Source organism: Muntiacus reevesi, chromosome X (genome assembly GCF_963930625.1).
Source record: "Muntiacus reevesi chromosome X, mMunRee1.1, whole genome shotgun sequence".
NCBI classification, from domain to species: domain Eukaryota; kingdom Metazoa; phylum Chordata; class Mammalia; order Artiodactyla; family Cervidae; genus Muntiacus; species Muntiacus reevesi.
In genome coordinates, this window is record NC_089271.1 from 126,829,879 (window position 1) to 126,851,778 (window position 21,900).

At 37.0% G+C, this 21,900-nt stretch overlaps 1 protein-coding gene and 1 pseudogene across 5 annotated transcripts in view; one reads left to right on the forward strand and one right to left on the reverse strand.

The window, feature by feature from the left end:
* Positions 1–2,935: 2,935 nt before the first annotated feature.
* The window catches only part of XIAP (X-linked inhibitor of apoptosis), a 40,867-nt gene continuing 21,902 nt past the window's right edge, over positions 2,936–21,900 (reverse strand). For all 5 annotated transcript variants that reach the window (XM_065915055.1, XM_065915057.1, XM_065915056.1 and 2 more), the window contains 4 exons: positions 20,304–20,382; positions 19,602–19,644; positions 13,391–13,591; positions 2,936–7,512 (listed from right to left, as the gene is read on the reverse strand). In XM_065915055.1, the coding sequence (XP_065771127.1) occupies positions 7,319–7,512; positions 13,391–13,591; positions 19,602–19,644; positions 20,304–20,382 (517 nt within the window). In that variant the 3' untranslated portion in view covers positions 2,936–7,318. The remainder of the gene's footprint in view (positions 7,513–13,390; positions 13,592–19,601; positions 19,645–20,303; positions 20,383–21,900) is intronic.
* On the forward strand, positions 9,453–10,116 carry LOC136153340 (small EDRK-rich factor 2-like; annotated as a pseudogene).

Sequence of the window (21,900 nt, forward strand, 5' to 3'; positions counted from 1 at the left end):
GAGACCTAAGGCCACCACAAGAATTTTCTTCGGTTCTTTTGTGCCACAGTTACTTTAAAATCTTCAGACCTAAAAAAGAATTCAGAACTGCTAGTTATTAAGTTAGCGAGGCTGACCACTTCCAACTCTATCAGTTGTAGGTTAACTGCTTACATTTCACTGAAGATTTGGCTCTTTCTAGAAGTGCAGGTCTGATCTGTACAACCTCAACTGATTGCTGTCACACTAGTGCTTGTAAGTGAGACTTGAAATACTTAACCCTTTCACTGCTTGATTGGAGAATAGTTTAACGTGATCAATGTGGCCCTATTCTATTCTGAACTTGGCAGTGTAAGGGCTGAAGAATGATTTTCATTATCAAATTCAAAAGAGTACTACATGCAAGGAAATTTTGTTGAAAAGTCGAATCAGAAGGGACTTTCATGATGTTACATCTTATGTCTTCACATTTTGGTAGCAGGAGAAAATACAGGACTGGATCCACAGAGTTATAAGGAGAAAAAAGGTGATGATTACAGTCATCTGCACAGAACAGTTTGATTTACAGGTTTCAGCCATTTAACTATTTCTGGATTTGGACTCCATACCACATCCCAGTCATTTTCAAACTGTAGCCTCATCAGAACCACCAAGAGGGTTTTTTAAAACACTGATTGCTGGGTTACACCCCAGAGTTTCAGATTCACTAGGTTCAGGCTGGAGCCGATTAATTCACTTTTTTTTTTCCTTTTTTTGGCCACACCACGCAGCATGTGGGATGTTATTTACTCAACCAAGGATTGAATCCGCACGTCCTGCATTGGAAGTGCGGAGTCTTAACTGCCAGGGAAGTCCCAATAATTTGTATTTCTAACAAGTTCCTAGGTGATGCAGATGCTGCTGGTCCCCAGACCACATTTTGAGAATCACTAGGTATCCATACACCACACAGTTAACCTACCTTTATTGTAATTATAATTTTAAAATGTTTAAATAGAAGTATAGCTGACTTACAATATTAGTTTCAAGTGTACAACACTATGATTCAATATTTTTATAGATTATACCCCATTTAGTTATTAAAAAACAATGGCTATATTTCCCTGTGCTGTATAATATTCCTTGCTGCTTATTTATTTTATACACACTGGTTTGTATCTCTTAATCCCATACCCCTGTCTTGCCCCTTACACCCTCCCTCTCCCCTAGTTTGTTCTCTATATCTCTAAGTCTGTTTCTGTTGTTATATACATTCATTTTATTTTTTAGATTCTACATGTGAGTGATATCATCCAGTGTTTTTCTTTCTCCACTTATGTCACTCAGTATAATACTCTCTAGGTCCATCTACATTGTTGCAAACTAGCCCATCAACTTCTAATAAGTATCACATTTAGTCTATAATCTATATAAGCAAACTACAAATGAAATAGTGAGAACATCATTAAAAAAATTTCTTTTTTTTTTGTTTGGTCATGCTACATGGCTTGCAGAATCTTAGCTCCCAAACCAGAGACTGCACCCTGACCATAATGAAAGTACGGAGTCTTAACCACAGGACCACCATGGAACTCCCTAAAAGTATTTTTTAAATTATATCAGTTTTGAGCATGTTTATTTACCTTAATCTTCAAATAGGGGAAAGAGGGGAATAAAGTTGATCTTAATTCTTGTTTAGATGTCCATTAAAATTTAGCAGTAATAGTGGCAAGTTAAAACTTCACAATTTAAAAAGTGTTCTAATCCTGTATAGGTATATAACAAGATAATTATAGGAGAAATAACATAATGTCTAGGATTTACTTTAAAATATATCAACAATAAATAAATTTTAAAAATAAAGGGAGGGAGAGTCCTAGATGAAACAAGACTGGCAAAATGTTATTTGTTGAAGCTGAATGATGATTAGGAGGTTCATTATATTTTCATTTCTACTTTTATGTAAGTTTGAAAATTTTTGTAAGAGAAAGCTTTGAAAATTCACATCTTCATCAATATTCATTGAAAGTATAGCTGACATGTAAGAAATGTGAACTACATTTACAACAGTCTTATGGTATCTCAGATAACAGTGGTAACAGTCAGGAATTTGATAATCAGTCACTATACAGATGGGGCTTCCCTGGTGGCTCAGTGGTAAAGAACCCACCTACCAATGCAGGAGACATGGGTTCAATCCCTGGGTTGGGAAGATCCCATGGAGAAGGAAATGGCAACCCATTGTAGTATTCTCGCCTGAGAAATCCCATGGACAGAAGCCTGGTGGGCTACAGTTCATAGAGTCTGTAAGAAAGAGTCAGACACAGGTAGTAACTAAATAATAGACTAGGCCTGAAATACAACTCTCAATTTAGGAACCTCCATTGTGGGTAGGAAGGGGTAGGGGAAATAGTACTTGAAATGCCCTTTTCTAAATTTCCCTCTCCCTTTGAAAAGCCTTTATTTCCTCACTTTTTTCCTAATTAATTTTTTATTGAAGGATAATTACAATTCCCTTGCTTTTTTTTTTTTTTAATTCCCTGGCTTTTTATCCTACCAGATTTGCTTACAGTTTCTGAAACTCTGGGCAGCTGCTTCTGTAGACTCACAAAAATTCATCTCTGCTGCCTGCCTCAAAGGGGTAGTGGCTTTTTAGGTCTCTTGCTTATTCAAGCCTTGTTAAGGTGACTATAGTATCTCTTGAGTTAACCAGGCCAATCTTTGTGGAGAGGGAGTTTCATATTTTTACACAAAACTAAAAATAAACTTTTCATGTACTTATAGAATTCTATAAACTAATGTGAAAGCAGATGTCTTTTTTTAAATATCACATGACTTGATGTGTACCTTAATGTCTGGCCCCATAATGGCATAGGATATATTTGGGAGGTTACATTTTAGTATTAATATTTTTAAGAGGGCTATTTTATTTTTTTCTGAGGACGTGAAACAAATACAAAGTAATAAGATATCATCTTAAAGAATAGTGCTTTATTGGATAAGTTTTTATTCACAGAAAAATAAGCTTTAATCTATGATGACTGCCAGATTATACAGTAGAAAGCAATTTTCTTAGTTTTCCATACTGATGGAAAGGTTTCTATTAAATGAAAACAGCCATAAAATTATATTCACAAATATAGTACTCTATCTCACACATTTCACGTGATTATTCACAACAGTATTACAATGACATAAGAATCAGTCACTCTGTCAGGTTAGATATAAAGTATAAACGTAATGCAAAATCTTCTAACAAAAATTACATTAAAGCCTTTGCTACATCAAATAAAAAGTGCAAATTTGTTGCTAAGTATAGACAGAATGACAAAATATACTTACATAGTAATTTTAAATGATACACAAACACAATGATACACAATGATACACAAGAATGTAGTAAATGAAAAAAAAATCTATATGCATTTCTGCAAACTTTAGACTTCAAAATAGAATCTTACCACCAAAACATTAATGCAGTATTGTACAATTTGAAGCCATATGTATTTAAGATTGTCCTACTGTATTAGTTATAAAGTGTCATTTAATATGTAGTGAATGTTATGGTATAGAACAAAGAATAGTTGAAAAAATAAACATTTGAGACCTCCCTAGAGAGGTAGCTTGAAGTTTTTCACCGTCAAAATATGTCCCAGTCTGGGCTATCACTAATTAGCTATGTAGCTTTGAACAAATCATTACACCTTTGAGCCTCAGATGGTTTATCTTTGTATGGCAAAAACCACTACAATATTGTAAAGTAATTAGCCTCCAACTAATATAAATAAATGCCAAAAAAAAAAAAAGAAGAGAAGAGAAGAGAAAAAAAAGGGGGGAGGGGATGAATTAGATACTCTCTAAGGTCACTTCTAGCTGACATCCTATGATTCTGTTATGCTGCAAGTGAAATGCACATTGTGCTAAGTCAAACTGAAACTGATTATAAAAGTGGGACTAAGCCAATTGTTTCTATTAGAAAAGCTCAACTAAATTTGGTAATATTTTTTCAAGTTTTTAAAAAAGGAATTTAAATATTTTTAAGAATTTGACCTACTTGTGTACTGTAATTTGCATCTTAACTATGACAAACAATGAGAAAGATGAATTAAGAGTCAGTGAAAGAGTTATTATCTAAGTTTTAGCCCTAATTTCCAGAGTCAAGGCAAATCCATGGAAGGTAAAAAAGTGTCAGGAAGGGAATTAACATTTATAGCAAGTATTTTACATATACAGTCTCCTTCAACCCTTATAATTTTGTAAGACAGGTACTATTTGCAATTCACAGATGAAGAAATGGTTACCTCTTTTCCAAACCAGATGTGGCTAAAAACCATATCTGTCAAATATTCCATCCCATTTTCTTCTTTCTCTAATGGAAACGATATACAACCTATCCTATTTCTCCAATCCCTCCACCCCTTTCCCCCATATTCAACCTACTGGGTAATCAGGAAATAAAACAGTGATTTCAGTCTGAAGGGTACAATATGTGGAACTAATGCTGTGGTGGTAGTCTCCATTCAAAGTACCAATTTTATCCACTAAAATGAAAACCAGGAAGAAAACTACCAACATTTAAGTGATAAAACAACAAAAGATTGTAATACACAGGGCCAAATCACATCACATACATTCACTACACCCACCCTACTCCATCTTAGCCCCTAACCCAAGGGAAAATAAACGAAAATCTAGGAGGAAAGGTAATACAAAGCCATTACTTAATAAACTGGAATTTATAAACACTAAACTCATTTCTCAAAAATTAAGACAAGGCTATTGATCAGCACACCAGATTATTATGAATAAAGACAACTATTTATTATAAAACTTGACTTCACATGACTAAAATGTAGTAAAATAGGCGGTGCCTTTGAACTCTTAGAGTGAACTTTATACAGAAAAGGAAGTCTACATGGAGATACTGAGAACTATTTTGGGAAGGGGGAGGCTGAGATTTGGATCTGGCTGTATTTTTTTTTTCTGGCTGTATTTTTGACCTTGCAAGTGATCATTCTTTGTACAAAGAGATGGGAAGGATCCAGTGCTTTTCATAGTGCAAACACAGGCAAACATTGGTAAGTCTTTAAAAATTTGATTAGAAGTTGGAGCGCTGAGTGATTTAAGAACCTGAAGCAACAGCATTTCTAAACAATTCTTAAAATAAACTTGTTAGCCACATCAGCTTCATGCATTAAATTTCACAACTCATGGGGAGAAAAAAGGTCTTGCTTAAGTCTAAACATACAAGTTTTAAGAGTTTTAAAGAACTGAGGCTCCCAGAACTGGAAAACCTTATGTTAAAACAATTCAGTCCTTGGACAACAACTAGATTGAACCAACTACCTGACTTGGAGCTGACGTGTCCTGGAAACACATTTTTAAACCTTTAACACTTTTCTCCCCTTGTAATTTGTTTAAATTTAAAGCTTAGATTATACATATAAAGTTTAACTTTTAATGAATATATAACTAAATCTAAGTGGAAGAAAGTGTAAAAGTAAAGAACTGAGGATTTACATAGTAAAACAAAAACAGGACGGTCATTATTTGACTTTAAAAATTCTCATTTAAATTTGTAATGCTTTAAATGAATATCAAAGTAGTAATTAACAAAGGTTAAGAGAACGTAACAATACTCTTTCTCTTAGAAAATACAACAAAAATATAATTACTGACAGTTTTACTCTCAAACTTTTCTCTACAGTAAAATGCCTCACTCACCTCTACAACAGGTTGTTGTGAGGATCTTTGCCTGGGTGTTCTATGAGGTGTTTTTAAACTTTTATCTTTTTAACCTATATTGATTCTTACTCAAGATTTATTTTCTCTTTAATATTCAAAAAACTATTCTTCTTTTCTTGTCAGTATTTTATAGTTTCCAAGAAGTTTTTAAGGATCTTGAGAGAACATTCCAGAAGTATCTGCTACTATTACTAGACAAGAAAACAAAAAACTTAGGTGAAGACTTGACATTTTATCCTATATACATCTTAAGCATCCTAACGGTAAAAATTCACATGAAACTTTAAGATACAAGATATGAGAATCTCAACATGGAAAGCTGTTACTATAACTACGAGCAGTGTACAAACATGCTTCTACTTTTACCTACATAAGCTGACAGATGTTTAAAATACTCGGTTAACAAAGATCTTTTAGTAAAGTGACTTAGGCAGGCTTAAACTAGCAAGGATTAAAGATGAATCCTTACTAATTAATTGGAAGATCTGAGACATATTTTATATTTCATTTTACAAAATCAGGAATATTTATTTTGAAACAAGAGAAGACATGGTCTACCTGTCAGAAAACTACCACTCAGAAATATTTTTCATCCACAAAGCAGGAAAAACATATAAACATTTAAATTTCACATTGGCACCAAAAAGGTTAACTGCCCTGCCTTCTTGGATTAGGAAAACTAAAGCTGAGCAATAAGTAGTTTTGCAGGCGTTTGAACATGCCTAAGCCTTTAAATCAGTAAAATACTTTCTAAAAATTTTGATTACAAAAGTAATAATACTTATAAAAAATTCAAACAGAACAAAATGAAAAAAGTAGAAAGTGAAAGGCCCTTATAAAGCCCCTCTGGGACCCATCCCCCCACCCCCTTTCAAGAGAAACCACATTTAACAGTTTGGTGCCTATCTTTCCAATCTTCTGTTCTATACGTATATAAAATACACACACCTTCACTTGGCTCATTCTACACATAGTGTTTTGCCACTTGATATACCTCTGATGTCTTTTTATGTCAGTACATGTAGGCTAAATGGTATTCAATCATTAAATACCCTTTTAACAATGGCAAAATCATTAAAAAAAATCATCCACCCAAGTACATGCATATAATTTAAAAGAAAATGGACAAAATCCTAAAACACAAACATCTAAAAATCATCTCCATCTTTCCACCAGTGTGGAACAGTTCATTCCTTTTTCACACAAAACAAACTATGTGATTGGGGAGATTAACTCTAATCTCCACATTCATACAGAATGCTCTATTTGTTAAGCCTATCCAAAATGAATGAAAAATTCAATTGATTAATTCACTTACATTTAGAAAACTAAGTGTACTATAAAACACACATTGTGATCAGTTACAATATGATGCTTCTTAGTCTAGGGTTTCAATTAAATAACAGTGGGAAAAAAAATAGAACAGCTAATACAGTTAACATCCTGAAAAATCCAGATATTCAAATTTTAGACTGCCAACTATAACATCGCAGTTTACATTTTCTTCCTACTTTGCAGCAAATGCTAATGGAATTCAATGCTGATTTCTTCAAGTTGGTTCACATCACACATTCAATCAGGGTAATAAGAACATAAGACACCTACTGCAGTTAGATTACGACATGAAAATTTTTTGCTTGAAAGTAATGACTGTGTAGCACATGGGACACTTGTCAAGTGCTTCAGCACACTGTTTACAAGTGACCAGATGTCCACAAGGAATAAAGACGACAGCAATATTTCTATCCATACAGATTTTGCAAACCTTCTCCTCTTGCAGGAGCCTTAGCTGCTCTTCAGTACTAATGTCTGTACAAAGAGAAAAAAATGTGTTAATTTTAGACTTTCTGAGTTGGTTAAATTCACTGAAACAGTGTGAACCCCTACTATGTGCTGAACGCTGGTCAAGTGTCAGGAGATGGGATAACTCACACATGGCATCTACTCTTAAGCAGTTCACAGGCTAGTGGGAGAGAAGGATGTGAGCTGAAGCTACAGAAGTAAGCACAAAGTACAGAGTGATAAGTGCTGTAATAAAGTTACAGACAAAGGGCTCTGGGACAAGGCAACAGAACAAGTTCTGTTCAGGTTAGGTGGGGAAGGTTTCACAGGTTGGTGGCTGTTGGGTGGGGAAGGGGGGAAATGGAAGAGTGACATTTAAAAACAGCAATTTGCTAAGCAGAGAAGCAAGGGTTAGGTAAAAGTAGCAGCATATTGAAAGGGCATGGCTTATTCCAGAAATGGAGAGATGGAAGTGGAGGGCCACTTATGAAATGAGACAAGTAGGATTTAGTGATTAGATGTGAAGGGTGAGGAAGAAAGAGGAAATAAAGTTGATTTCAAGATTTCTAGCATGGCTGACAAGGGGATGGTAGTGCCAATAGGAAATAAAAATGGAGGTACAGGTTTGGGATTTTTAAGATATTTCTGAGGTGTTTGCAGGGCATCCATATAAAAATGTCCAGTAGGTGATCGGAGAGTTAAGTCTTAAGGTCAGAAGAAATCAGGGCTAAAGATAGAAACCTGGGCGTTATCAATATACAGGTGGCACTGAAATTCTTGTTTAATTCAGCCTTTGTCAAACTTAGTTTTGAGAAATGTTAACAAATATGGCACAAGAATATGTTTCACAATCATATATAACTATGACAACAACATCAGTAATAGCAGCAGTTAAAAGTAATACAGCACTTCTACTAGGCGCTAGGCATGATTCCAAATGTATTACATATTTTAACAATCTTTGTGATCACTGTATACCAGTGGTTTCCAAATTTAGCTTCACATGAGAATGACTAGGGGCAATAAAAAAAAAAAAATAGATTCCTGGGCCCCATTCACTCAATCTAATGTTTCTGGGGTTGAGCACACTGGCATTTCTGAACCATGGCTATCAAGTTGAGGGCAGTATAATAAAGCATATATGCCCTCTTAGAAATTCAAAATGCATTCCCTATTTAACTACAGAGCTCCTTTTTCATGACACCTCTTAACATTCTGGTGAACACTATTTTGAAAACAAGTTTGGGAAATAGTGGTTTAATTTTATTCAACAAATGCTTATGGAACACTTAGCTAGGTTCTAGGCATTAGAGATAGATTAACACATATATGGCTCCTGGGCTCCTAATCTATTCATAGACAAGTCAGGAACACAAGCAGGCAGGAAATTATAATACAATGTAATGACTAAAGTAATTACAATATGTTATGAAGATGTAGGAAGGCTGGGTATCCATGTACACAAACACAGAGGGAAGGCCTTCCAGAAAAAAATTATACCTAAATTGGGTCCTAAAGGATAAGTAGGAGTAAACTAAGAGAGGGAGAAGGCCTTAGACCTTGGGGGACAAGAGCAGTGGGAGAAGAGGGCTCTGGGCAGAGGAAATAATATAGGCAGGCTCCAAGGAGAGAAACAGAATGAGGCCTGCAAGTGCACAGGTAAGGTTTGGGAAGAGAATGTAAAGGGGAAATAGCATGAGACTATAGCATGAGGCTAGAGAAGGTTAGCAGGAGCCTGGTGATGAAGGATCTGGTAACCCATGTAAAGGGGTTTGGACTTGACACCTAAGGCCCCAAAGCCAGTGAAAGGTTTTAACCTGGAAAAAGATACCAGAATTGCTTCAGTAAGGTTTTCTTGGCTAGTCATGGAGAAAAGGATTATTTCATCCCTTTTTTTCTTAAAAGGCAACCTCCTGGGCATAATTCGAAACTCAAATATGGAACATAGAGATAAGAAAGATAAACTGCCTGTCCTCAAGAAGCCTAACAGATAGGAGGGGACAGAAAAAGTTCCAATATAACGTTACAAATGCTTTAACAGAGAGAGTAGAGAAGAGGACGTTGCAAAGTGTGCTATGAGTCTTTGGGGAAACTTCAAAGAGTGACCTTTGAGCTGAGCCTTGAAGGACAAATTCAAGAAATGGGTTTAGGGAATCGGGGGTGCAGTGGGGAATAAGATTAGGTATACAAACAGGAAAAAGGCATTCGGGGCATAGCAAACAACAAAAGTAAAGGATGGCATTATAAACTGATTTGTATTATATAGATGCATCTGACCAAGTAAGTCAGAATAGTGTATATTTCAGCCATCACCAAGACTGTGGCAACCAGCGAAAGCCAGCCTGCCAGAGGAATATGGAAAAGCAGAGTGACTTGGTTAAGAGAAAACACTGAGATGACAAGCTTTCCGCTGTGGTCCACAAACAGAAGGACCTGGAGATCAGGCAGCAAAAGCTGAAAAAGGCAAATGAAAAGAAGCAACCCAAGTAACTTTGTGGCTTTTTGTCCAATCTTCTCGCACTTCGCCTGTGTGCCTGGAGCCTGTCCCACTCCACTTCCTCCTGTCATGCTCACAGCCCCCAGTACCCAGGCATTCCTTTTGCCCGGAGTCCACAGCAGGTCTCTTTTGGGGTTCCCTCCTCTCAGGTAGTCTCTCTCCCCCAGGCCAGTCCTGGGGGTGAGGGGACTACCCCTTTGAAGTGTCTTATAAAAGTACCTTTGTAATCCAAAAACAAAATCATGAAGAGGAAAACAATTAACTTAGACATTACTTTTGCATGTGATGCTACAATGAATAAAAAAGGACATTGAATCAGATACCTACAGTAGTCAAATTTACAGAGACAGAAAGCAGAATGGTGGCTGCCAGGGGAACGGGAAAATGGAAGCTGTTTAATAGATAAAGAGTTTCAGTTTTGTAGATGAAAAGAGCTCTGGAGATTGACTGCACAACAATGTGAATGTATTTAAAATTACTGAACTATACACTTAAAAATGGCTCAGAGGGTAAATTTTATGTGCATTTATCTTTTTTTTTTTTGCCACACCACGTGACTTGTGGGATCTTACCTCCTGGACCAGGGATTGAACCTGGGTCCTTGGTACTAAAAGTGTCAAGTCCTAACCATAGGACCACCAGGGAATTACCCACAATTAAAAAAAAAAAAAAACAACACTGGACCATAAGTCAGGAAACCGGAATTTTACTCCCAACTATCTGTGTGATCTTGAGTAACAGTTCATCAGCACTTCAGTTTTCTCTGAAGTAATGAAAATTATTATAGGATCTTTAAGGTTCCTTTGGTTCTGATTGGTTCTGATTGTTTACAGTTCCATATTACAGTGCATACAGACACTTACTTGAGATGGTGATGCTCTGGGCATTTTTTTCCAGACTAAGAGTTTTTTACTTCACTCTAGCCTAAAGAGTAACCACTGGGTTCTACATCTTTTCCAGAGCCACCCTTCCCCTTCTACGTGCCACAAAACCCTCTTCTAGGTTGAGAGGTACCTGGCACATAGCAATAAAGGCAATAGCTAGATAATTTTTCATGGTATCTGCTAATATTTTTACTACATTACTATAAACCACTTGTAGAATAAATTGATGTTATTCATGTTCCAATCAGAGCAGATCTATGTGGAAAGACAGACTGATAAGAAATGTGCATGGGTTATTTGATTTTTACATTACGTTCTATCATATATATGTAAGGATTAAAATAAGTGTCTTACCACACACATGAAGTAAAGGGCTTTATATCATACAATGTCATTTTTAAAAAGAAAGGGGAAAAGATACTAATTTGATAGTATCTTTACAACCCACTCCAGTACTCTTGCCTGGAAAATTCCATGGACGGAGGAGCCTGGTAGGCTACAGTCCATGGGGTCACAAAGAGTTGGACACGACTGAGAGACTTCACTTTAGAAGACTGGGGTATTCTCTGTTACAGAGACAATGGTATAAAAGCTAGTACTGAATCTAGGATTTCTTAGTGAGTAACAATAACATTATATTTTTTTCTAATAAATTTCATCTGCTTTTACTTCAATTAGGCCCACTCTCTATTTCGTACAGAATTAAAAAGATCCTAGTGCCAGTTTTCCTCATCAGCTTTTGGAAGGAGAAATAGACAGCACCCCCCTCATGAAAAGCTTGCCTGTATCAATGACCTGCCTCTCAATTTTGTGAGACTAAGGAGACGTCAACTGATGAATTCTAACGTGTGCCCTTGAGAACTGGCATTAACTTAGGCCCTCTTTCCCACACGACCCCAGCTTGTAATCTCAGTAATGATGAGACCCTCCCACAAACTCCTGTTGAATAGAGACATCCCCCGATGCACCCTGTCCTTTGTTCTCTTCCTACTGCAACCCACTAAATCTTTCTGCTGTAAACACCTTCAGGTATAAAAACTAACACCTTACTGTCAAGCTTAAATTAAGTTTGAGATGTGGTGAAGATGCAGGGGAAAATGACACAGTCACTTGTATCACAAAGTAAATGATTTGTTTCACCATCGCCAAGATAAGAGTAGCTATTATAGGTTTTAAATAAATGTATCTTTAAGGAAAAGAGTAGTCTACTTTCTGCTGAATGTTCGACACTAACTAGAGTAATTTAAAACTCATCAATATTATACTGCTTTATGACTTAGTTGATTATCTGAATAATGTTTCAAAAGCATCTGAAATAACTTAAAGATCAAAAAGGTCTTGAATGTAAAGAGCAAAATAAGTGAACTTTTAAGTTCATTAGCACTTGGAGAATTCTCATTTTTTGTGGTCAAAAGCTTAGAGAATGATTATATACTTCTACATTTCAATACACTTTGTATATGAATCACAGTATTAAAATGCATTTAATTCAAGCTCTATTTAGCAGTATGACCCTTTTACATATTTATATCATGTGGAAAGTTGCAAAATACTCTTAAATCCAAGCAGTTTCAACTACAAAACTTAGAGTCTACACGCAATGATAAAAGTTAGCCTCTGTTGTTCTTTACCTAAAATAGAGCATAAACTTACACTTTTAAAATTAATAGATCAGTAGATATTATTTGGATCCTGATCAGAACAAATCAAATGTAAAAACATTTTAAGATGATGAGGAAAATTAAAATCAACTGAATTTCAGATGATATTATGGAATTACTGTTAATTCTGTTAACTGTGACAATAGTATATTATGGGCTAAATGTCTTTCTCTCCAAAACTCACGTTGAAGCCCTCACACCCTATGTGATGGTGCTTAGAGGTAGGGCCTTCGAAAGGTGATTTGGTTTACATGGGGTCATGATGATGGGACTCCATGATGGGATCAATGTTCTTATAAGAAGAGGAACAGAAAGCAGAATGCTATCTCTCTTGGCCAAGCGAGGACACAGAGAAGGCAGCCATCTGCCAGCCTAGAAGAGAGTTTTCACCAGGAACCAAATCTGCCTGCACCTTGGACTTCCCAGCCTCCAGAAGTATGAGAAACAAATGTCTGCTGTCTAAGCCACCCAGTCTATGGTACTGTTATAACAGTCCGAGCAGATTAACACACAGTATTAAGGTCATGTTAAAAAAAAAAGTCCCTAGTTACTGAAGTATTTATAGGCAAGTGGTATATAGGATGTCTGGGATTTACTCCGAAATACTACAGCAAAAAACAAAGTTGGGGGAAGAAAGGAAGCGAGATTGAAAAAGTGTTGATAATTATTGAAGCTGGCTGATGGGTATCTGAGGGTTCATTATACTGTTCTCTCCACTTTTGAGTATGTTTGACATCGTTCATAATAAAAAGTTTAACAAAACACTTATCCAAGGGGAAATACATGGGCCACATAGTCATATAAGATACTATCCATAATGAAATACTAGGTGTGTCTTGCTTTTACAACACAGGCATGCATACCTTTCTGTAATGAAGTCTGACTTGATTCATCTTGTGTATTGTCTTTCTGAGCATTCACTAGATCTGCAACCAGAACCTCAAGTGATTTATAGTTGCTCCCAGATGTCTGAATTTTCCCCTCCATTGTTTTCTTAATGTCCTTGAAACTGAATCCCATTCGTATAGCTTCTTGTACCATAGGATTTTGGAATATTGTATCATCTGAAATGAAAATTGGTGAGGAAAAAAATCACAGACTTTAATTATTTTCATTAACACAACTCAATAGCAGAGTATCATTAAGAAGAAAAATTTAAGCAACGAGCAAAAAAATCAAAACCAAACCAGCAAACCAAAGCTGCTTTGGGAACAGGATTTAGAAATATTTAGGCACTGAAGAATCACTTTCAGAATCTTAAAATAGTTGAAAGTACAATGAGTATGTATTTGGAGTATTAGGAATTGAGATTAGGTGCTTTAAAGACTATGATAAACAGTACAAGACAAGGTAAAACAGGTACAAAAAGGGTTAAGTGCTTCAAATATTCTGAAACTGTGGACGTCTTTACCAAGTCACCACTATTATTTTTAAAAAATCATGGGAAATAGAAGAAGTTCCAGTCTGTGACCTTCAATGTATCAGTTCCCTATCTCTCAGACTTAGTTTCTGCAGTTGAGTGGGGTGGACTAGATAAGGCAAGAAACCTAATACAAACTCACTTTAATGACACTCAAGGTAGGACTACAGACTGTGGTGGTGGTGGTGGTGGTGGTGGTGGTGTTTAGTCGCTAAGTCGTGTCCACTCTTTGCAACTCCATGGACTGCGGCCCGCCAGGCTCCTCTGTCTATGGGATTTCCCAGGCAAGAATACTGGAGTGGGTTGCCATGCCCTTCTGCAGGGGACCTTCCTGACCCAGATCCAACCTGCATCTCCTGCATTGACAGGTGGATTCTTTACCAACTGAGCCACCTGGGAAGAGCTTAGTAGAGCTCTTGGCCTTCCGATTCCTAGGTGTAAATCAAAGGAATTACTTCTAGTTCCAGGAGGAGACAGTCTCTCTGCTTTGACTTCATGCCTTTGTTCACTCTCCTCCCTGGGCAAAGTTCTTAATCTTTTGTCTGCCTGACGAATACTAATCTTACCAGATTGTGTAGTGATGTGCTAAAAGAGACTTCTATCCTCTGACTCATCACTTTCACTCTTGGGTATTTTTTTTTCCTTTTTTCTTTTCCAAGCTGTGCAGCTTGAGGGATCTTGGTTTCCTGACCAGGGATTGAACATGCCCTCCTCCCTCCCCCACCCCCCAGCAGTGAAAGTGCCAAGTCCTAACCACTAGGCCTTCAGGAATTCCCCACTCTTCAGTATTAAAAATGAGTACATATACCCACAAAAGACATACATAAGAATATTCATAGCAGTGTTATTTATAACAGCCCCAAACTGAAAACAATTCAAGTGTCATTTATCAGGTGAATGGATAAGTAAATTGTGGTATATTCAAATATTAAACAGCAAGGAAGAACGAACTACTGCCACAGACAACGTGGATCAATCACATAGACATGATAAGCAAAACATCAACATAATGATGAACCAGAGACAATGGAGTACATATTGTATGATTACATTTTTAAGATGTTCAAATCTAATCTATGGTAATAGAAGTCAGGATATAACTTGAGGGTAAATATTGATTGTGAAGGGGCCTGAAAGAGCTTTCCAGGGTGGTAGAGATGTTCTGTATCTTGATCTGGGTGATCGTTAGATGAACCTCTCCCTCATACCATATACAAAATATTAACTCAAAATGGATCACAGACCTGAATGTAAGAGCTAAAAGCATAACACTCTTAAGGACACTAACAAGAAAATGAAAAGACAACCCATGGAATGGGAGAAAATATTTGCAAATCATATACTTGACATGGGACTTATATGTATAAAAAACTAAAATATATAAAGAACTATTACAAGCCCATAATAAAAAATCAAGTAATCCAACTAAAAAAAAGGCAAAGGAGATGAACATTTTTCCAAAGAAGACATACAAATGGCCCAAAAGCATATGAAAAAAATGCCCAACATTGTTAGATATCAGGGAAATGCAAATCAACTAAAAACACTAATCCTAAACCAGAGCAAGAGTCTCAGTCAAAAGCATATATATATACATATATAGCATTCTCTTGTCTTCTAATCTTTAAGATACTAAATAGATGGGGAATCACCAGACATATTTTAAAACTAAACTATTATATTTAAAACACGATGACTAGGTTGAGAATGAGGTCTGTAGTGTGATGTAGGATTCTGAAGACCACTAATGCAACTGTGGGTTGGTCACTTAACCTCTCTGAAAAGTTGGATAATAATATTCTTGTTTAACATCTTTCTTTGCACACTTTTAGTTTGTAAAGATGTCTATGATGAGTAATGAGTAAAGAATCTTTGTGATTAAAAAAATATCTCTACCTTTCTAAAAAGGCAATAGGATATAAACAAACCAAACCACATCCCTTTACGAAGAAGCTGGGGAAGGCAAAAAGAGGCATCCAATAAGGAATAGGTAGGTTAGGGCTGATCATGGTAATAGCATATCAATAGGACACTGGATTCATGATCTTGGCTAACTAAAGAAACTCTGTTGACAAAAATTCACTTAACTCTTTTTTGGGGGATTTTAACAGAAATGAAAATGTACAGCCTACAGTTGTTCCTCTCGAACTTGGAAAATCTGTTCAACCTCTGAATGAATGTTCCCAGTACATAAAACCAGTTTGAATATCTGGAAGTTCATAGTTCATGTATTGCTGAAGCCTGGCTTGGAGAATTTTAAGCATTATTTTACTAGCATGTGAGATGAGTGCAATTGTGCAGTAGTTTGAGCATTCTTTGCCATTGCCTTTCTTTGGGATTAGAATGAAAACGGATCTTTTCCAGTCCTGTGGCCACTGATGAGTTTTCCAAATTTGCTGGCATATTGAGTGCAGCACTTTCACAGCATCATTTTTTAGGATTTGAAATAGCTCAACAGGAATTCCATCACCTCCACTAGCTTTGTTCAGTGATACTTCCTAAGGCCAACCGGTTGTGAACGGGACTGGTGATAGAAGCAAGATTTGATGCTGTAAAGAGCAATATTGCATAGGAACCTGGAATGTTAGGTCCATGAATCAAGGAAAATTGGAAGTGGTCAAACAGGAGATGAGAAGAGTGAATGTAGACATTCTAGGAATCAGTGAACTAAGACGGACTGGAATGGGTGAATTTAACTCAGATGACCATTATATCTACTGCTGTGGGCAGGAATCCCTTAGAAGAAATGGAGTAGCCATCATAGTCAACAAGAGTCCAAAATGCAGTACTTGGATGCAATCTCAAAAACGACAGAAAGATCTCTGTTCGTTTCCAAGGCAAATCATTCAATGTCACGGTAATTCAAGTCTGTGCCCTGATCAGTAAGGCCGAAAAGCTGAAGTTGAACAGCTCTATGAAGACCTACAAGACCTTCTAGAACTAACATCCAAAAAAGACGTCCTTTTCATTATAGGGGACTGGAATGCAAAAGTGGGAAGTCAAGAAACACCTGGAGTAACAGGCAAATTTGGCCTTGGAGTACAGAATGAAGCAGGGCAAAGGCTAATAGAGTTCTGCCAAGAGAACGCACCGGTCATAGCAAACACCCTCTTTCAACAACACAGGAGAAGACTCTACACATGGACATCACCAGATGGTCAACACTGAAATCAGATTGATTATATTCTTTGCAGCCAAAGATGGAGAAGCTCTATACAGTCAGAAAAAACCAGACTGGGAGCTGACTGTGGCTCGGATCACGAACTCCTTATTGCCGAATTCAGGCTGAAATTGAAGAAAGTGGAGAAAACCACTAGACCATTCAGGTATGACCTAAATCAAATCCCTTATTCTATACATTAGAAGTGAGAAATAGATTTAAGGGACTAGATCTGATAGACAAGAGTGCCTGATGAACTATGGATGGAGGCTTGTGACATTGTACAGGAGACAGGAATCAAGATAGTCCCCAAGAAAAAGAAATGCAAAAAAGCGAAATGGCTGTCTCAAGAGGCCTTGCAAATAGCTGTGAAAAGATGGGAAGCTAAAGGCAAGGGAGAAAAGGAAAGATATACCCATTTGAATGCAGAGTTCCAAAGAGAGCAAGCAGAGATAAGAAAGTCTTCCTCGGCAATCAATGCAAAGAAATAGAGGAAAACAATAGAATAGGAAAGACTAGAGATCTCTTCAAGAAAATTAGAGATACCAAGGGAATCTTTCATGCAAAGATGGGCTCAACAAAGGACAGAAATGGTAGGGACCCAACAGAAGCAGAAGATATTAAGAAGAAGTGGCAAGAATACACAGAAGAACTGTACAAAAAAGATCTTCACAACCCAGATAATCACGATGGTGTGATCACTCACCTAGAGCCAGACATCCTGAAATGTGAAGTCAAGTGGGCCTTAGAAAGCATCACTACGAACAAAGCTAGTGGAGGTAATGCAATTCCAGTTGAGCTATTTCAAATCCTGAAAGATGATGCTGTAAAAGTGCTGCCCTCAATATGCCAGCACATTTGGAAAACTCAGCAGTGACCACAGGACTGGAAAACGTCAGTTTTCGTTCCAATCCCAAAGAAAGGCATTGCCAAAGAATGCTCAAACTACTGCACAATTGCACTCATCTCACACACTAGTAAAGTAATGCTTAAAATTCTCCAAGCCAGGCTTCAGCAATACGTGAACTGTGAACTTCCAGATGTTCAAGCTGGTTTTAGAAAAGGCAGAGGAACCAGAGATCAAATTGCCAACATCCGCTGGATCATTGAAAAAGCAAAAGAGTTTCAGAAAAACATCTATTTCTGCTTTAATGACTATGCCAAAGCCTTTGACTGTGTGGATCACAATGAACTGTGGAAAATTCTTAAAGAGATGGGCATACCATACCACCTGCCCTGCCTCTTGAGAAACCTGTAGGCAGGTCAGGAAGCAACAGTTAGAACTGGACATGGAACAACAGACTGGTTCCAAATAGGAAAAGGAGTATGTCAAGGCAGTGTATTATCATCCTGCTTATTTAACTGCTATGCAGAGTACATCATGAGAAACGCTAGGCTGGAAGAAGCACAAGCTGGAATCAAGATTGCCAGGAGAAATATCAATAACCTCAGATATGCAGATGACACCATCCTTATGGCAGAAAGTAAGGAAGGACTAAAGAGCCTTTTGATGAAGGTGAAAGAGGAGAGTGAAAAAGTTGGCTTAAAGCTCAACATTTAGAAAACTAAGATCATGGCATCCGGTCCCATCACTTCATGGCAGATAGATGGGGAAACAGTGGAAACAGTAGCTGACTTTATTTTCCTGGGTTCCAAATTCACTGCAGATGGTGACTGCAGTCATGAAATTAAAAGACGCTTACAATACATGTAAAACCATGGCTGATTCATGTCAATGTATGACAAAACCCACTACAATATTGTAAAGTAATTAGCCTCCAACTAATAAAAATAAATGAAAAAAAAATAAAATAAAAGACGCTTACTCCTTGGAAGGAAAGTTATGACCAACCTAGACAGCATATTGAAAAGCAGAGACATTACTTTGCCAACAAAGGTCCGTCTAGTCAAGGCTATGGTTTTTCCAGTGGTCATGTATGGATGTGAGAGTTGGACTATAAAGAAAGCTGAGTGTCAAAGAACTGATGCTTTTAAACTGTGGTATTGGAGAAGACTGTTGAGAGTCCCTTGGACTGCAAGGAGATCTAACCAGTCCATCCTAAAGGAGATAAGTCCTGGGTGCTCATTGGAGGGACTGATGGTGAAGCTGAAACTCCAATACTTTGGCCACCTGATGCAAAGAGCTGACTCATTTGAAAAGGCCCTGATGCTGGGAAAGATTGAAGGCAGGAGGAGGAGGGGACGACAGAGGATGAGATGGTTGGATGGCATCATCGACTCGATGGACATGGGTTTGGGTGGATTCTGGGAGTTGGTGATGGACAGGGAGGCCTGGCGTGCTGTGCTTCATGAGGTCGCAAAGAGTCAGACATGACTGAGCGACTGAACTGAAATGTATAGGCACTTCATTAATTCTTAAGTTTATAGCAATCTTATCTCAAAGAAAAATACCTTGAAAAAATCGGCTTACCTTATAAATAATAACTGTAATAAATTGGCAATGAAATTAAAATATTTTAAAAAGTATATTTACCAATTCTTTTAGTTAACAATGGTGCATTTTCAGCAGTTCCCGCCTAAAATACAAATAAGAATTATAAGTTAGAATTCTTTTTGGTAGAAGGCAATTACCTCAATTTGAAAAATTATGTCTATCATGAATTTATAAATTAGTTTTATTCCAATTCAACATATGAATATTCACAAGAGGCATAGCCTGATGAAGCTGGAAGTTAAAAGATTCCAGTCCACTCACTTTACAGACAAGAAGCTGAGGCTCAGGGAGATTAAACAGTTCACAGCAGGGCCATAATGGCAACTCTTGTGTCCCATTCTAGTCCAGGGCTCTTTCCACAAAGTACTGATGCCTTAGCCACCCCAGGCCACACTATCAATTTAGGTATGTTTTTCAGATTTTAAATACTGTCTGTGAAAAGTTAAAAACTATCAGTACAAAACACATTATACAAGTCTAATTTCAGAAGGCTGAGGGGATTTAAGTGTTTTAGTTCTTCAAGTTTGTTTTCACCTACAGTGATACTTAATTCGGTTCATCCTGATCTCCTTTTCACAAATTTGCTTCAGCTTGAGAAAAACAAGCACTCTTCAAGATCTCCCATTTAGGCTCATCATACATTATTAATTTAAAATACTATACTGTGAATTTTACACCAAGAAATGCTCAAAACAAATTACATAATATTTGAAAATGTGTATTCTACAATATGTGACTTACCAGAGACTCCTCAATTGAATGGGTTAAATGAATATTGTTTACATATTCTTGTCCCTTCTCTTCTAACAGATATTTACAGCTAAACAAATAAAAGAAGGTTAAACTTTAGTAGCTCATCAATTAGTAAAGTATAAGTAAAGATAGAATCATCATCTTAATTCTATTAACTTGCTTTTTTATATTTCTAAAGATCCACAAAATAAAATGCTACTCAATTCACTATCCAACTATCATTTTAATGTTAAAAAATGTTCCCTTTGTTATCTTAATATGCTAATGTTCAGTTCAGTTCAGTCACTCAGTCGTGACTCTTTGCGACCTCATGAATCGCAGCACGCCAGGCCTCCCTGTCCATCACCAACTCCCGGAGTTTACTCAAACTCATGTCCATCGAGTGGGTGATGCCATCCAGCCATCTCATCCTCTGTCATCCCCTTCTCCTCCTGCCCCCAATCCCTCCCAGCATCAGGGTCTTTTCCAATGAGTCAACTCTTCCCATCAGGTGGCCAAAGTATTGGAGTTTCAGCTTCACCATCAGTCCTTCCAATGAACACCCAGGACTGATCTCCTTTAGGATGGAGGACTGATCTCCTTTAGGATGGACTGGTTGGATCTCCTTGCTAATATTAGTAGAGCAAAAATATCAACTTGAGGATGTTCAACTTTTAAACAAGTTATTAAACTAGCACCTTGACATTTAAAAACAAGTCTTAAATAGTTCATCTTAATGAGCTTAATTTAGAGATTAACCAATTATACATTTTAAAGGAATCTTTTAGGCTTTCAGCCTTTCAAGAGTGTTTAAGGTTAAGACTTACTTCCAAATCATTCTGAAGTTTTAAGTTGTACTATTTTGTAGGCCAAAAATTCACATCACTGTACACTACACGTCTGTGTGCCTTAAAGAGGCAAGATGGCAGAGAGACACTTAGAATATGCCATCATTCTAAGATGCCACTGACCGTAAGCAGCATGATTATACTATGTGCAATATGCATACATGTATACTACTATACTGTGTATCACCACTGCCAATTAAATTATGACCCACCACCAGATGTGTCCTGAGTTCAGAGCTGAAAATGTGAACAACTGTATGCCTTAGAATCAGTGAGATTCAGTAATATTTGCTAGGGGGTGTGATGGGTTCTTAAGCAATCTCCTTGATAACATGGGCTCTCATGCCCATCATTAAAGAGCCTACTTCCAACAACAATAAAAGCATATATTCCTAATTTTGTGTTTAGAAATAGCATCATCTGTGCATAAGACAAATGCTCGGGGCTGGTGCACTGGGATGACCCACTGGGATGGGGGTTCAGGATGGGGAACACATGTAGATCCATGGCTGATTCATGTCAATGTATGGCAAAAACCACTATAATACTGTAAAGTAATTAGTCTCCAACTAATAAAAATAATTGGGAAGAAAAAAAATAGCATCATCTGAATGTCACAGGTATGATATATAAATGATGAATGTTTTGGTCACTGGAAAAGGCTTAGGTGTCTTTTTTTAATGTATATAAAGTAGTTGACCCCGTTTTTATAAACATGGTGTGAATTTCAAGCCATTGGTGAAGGTAAAAATAGTTGA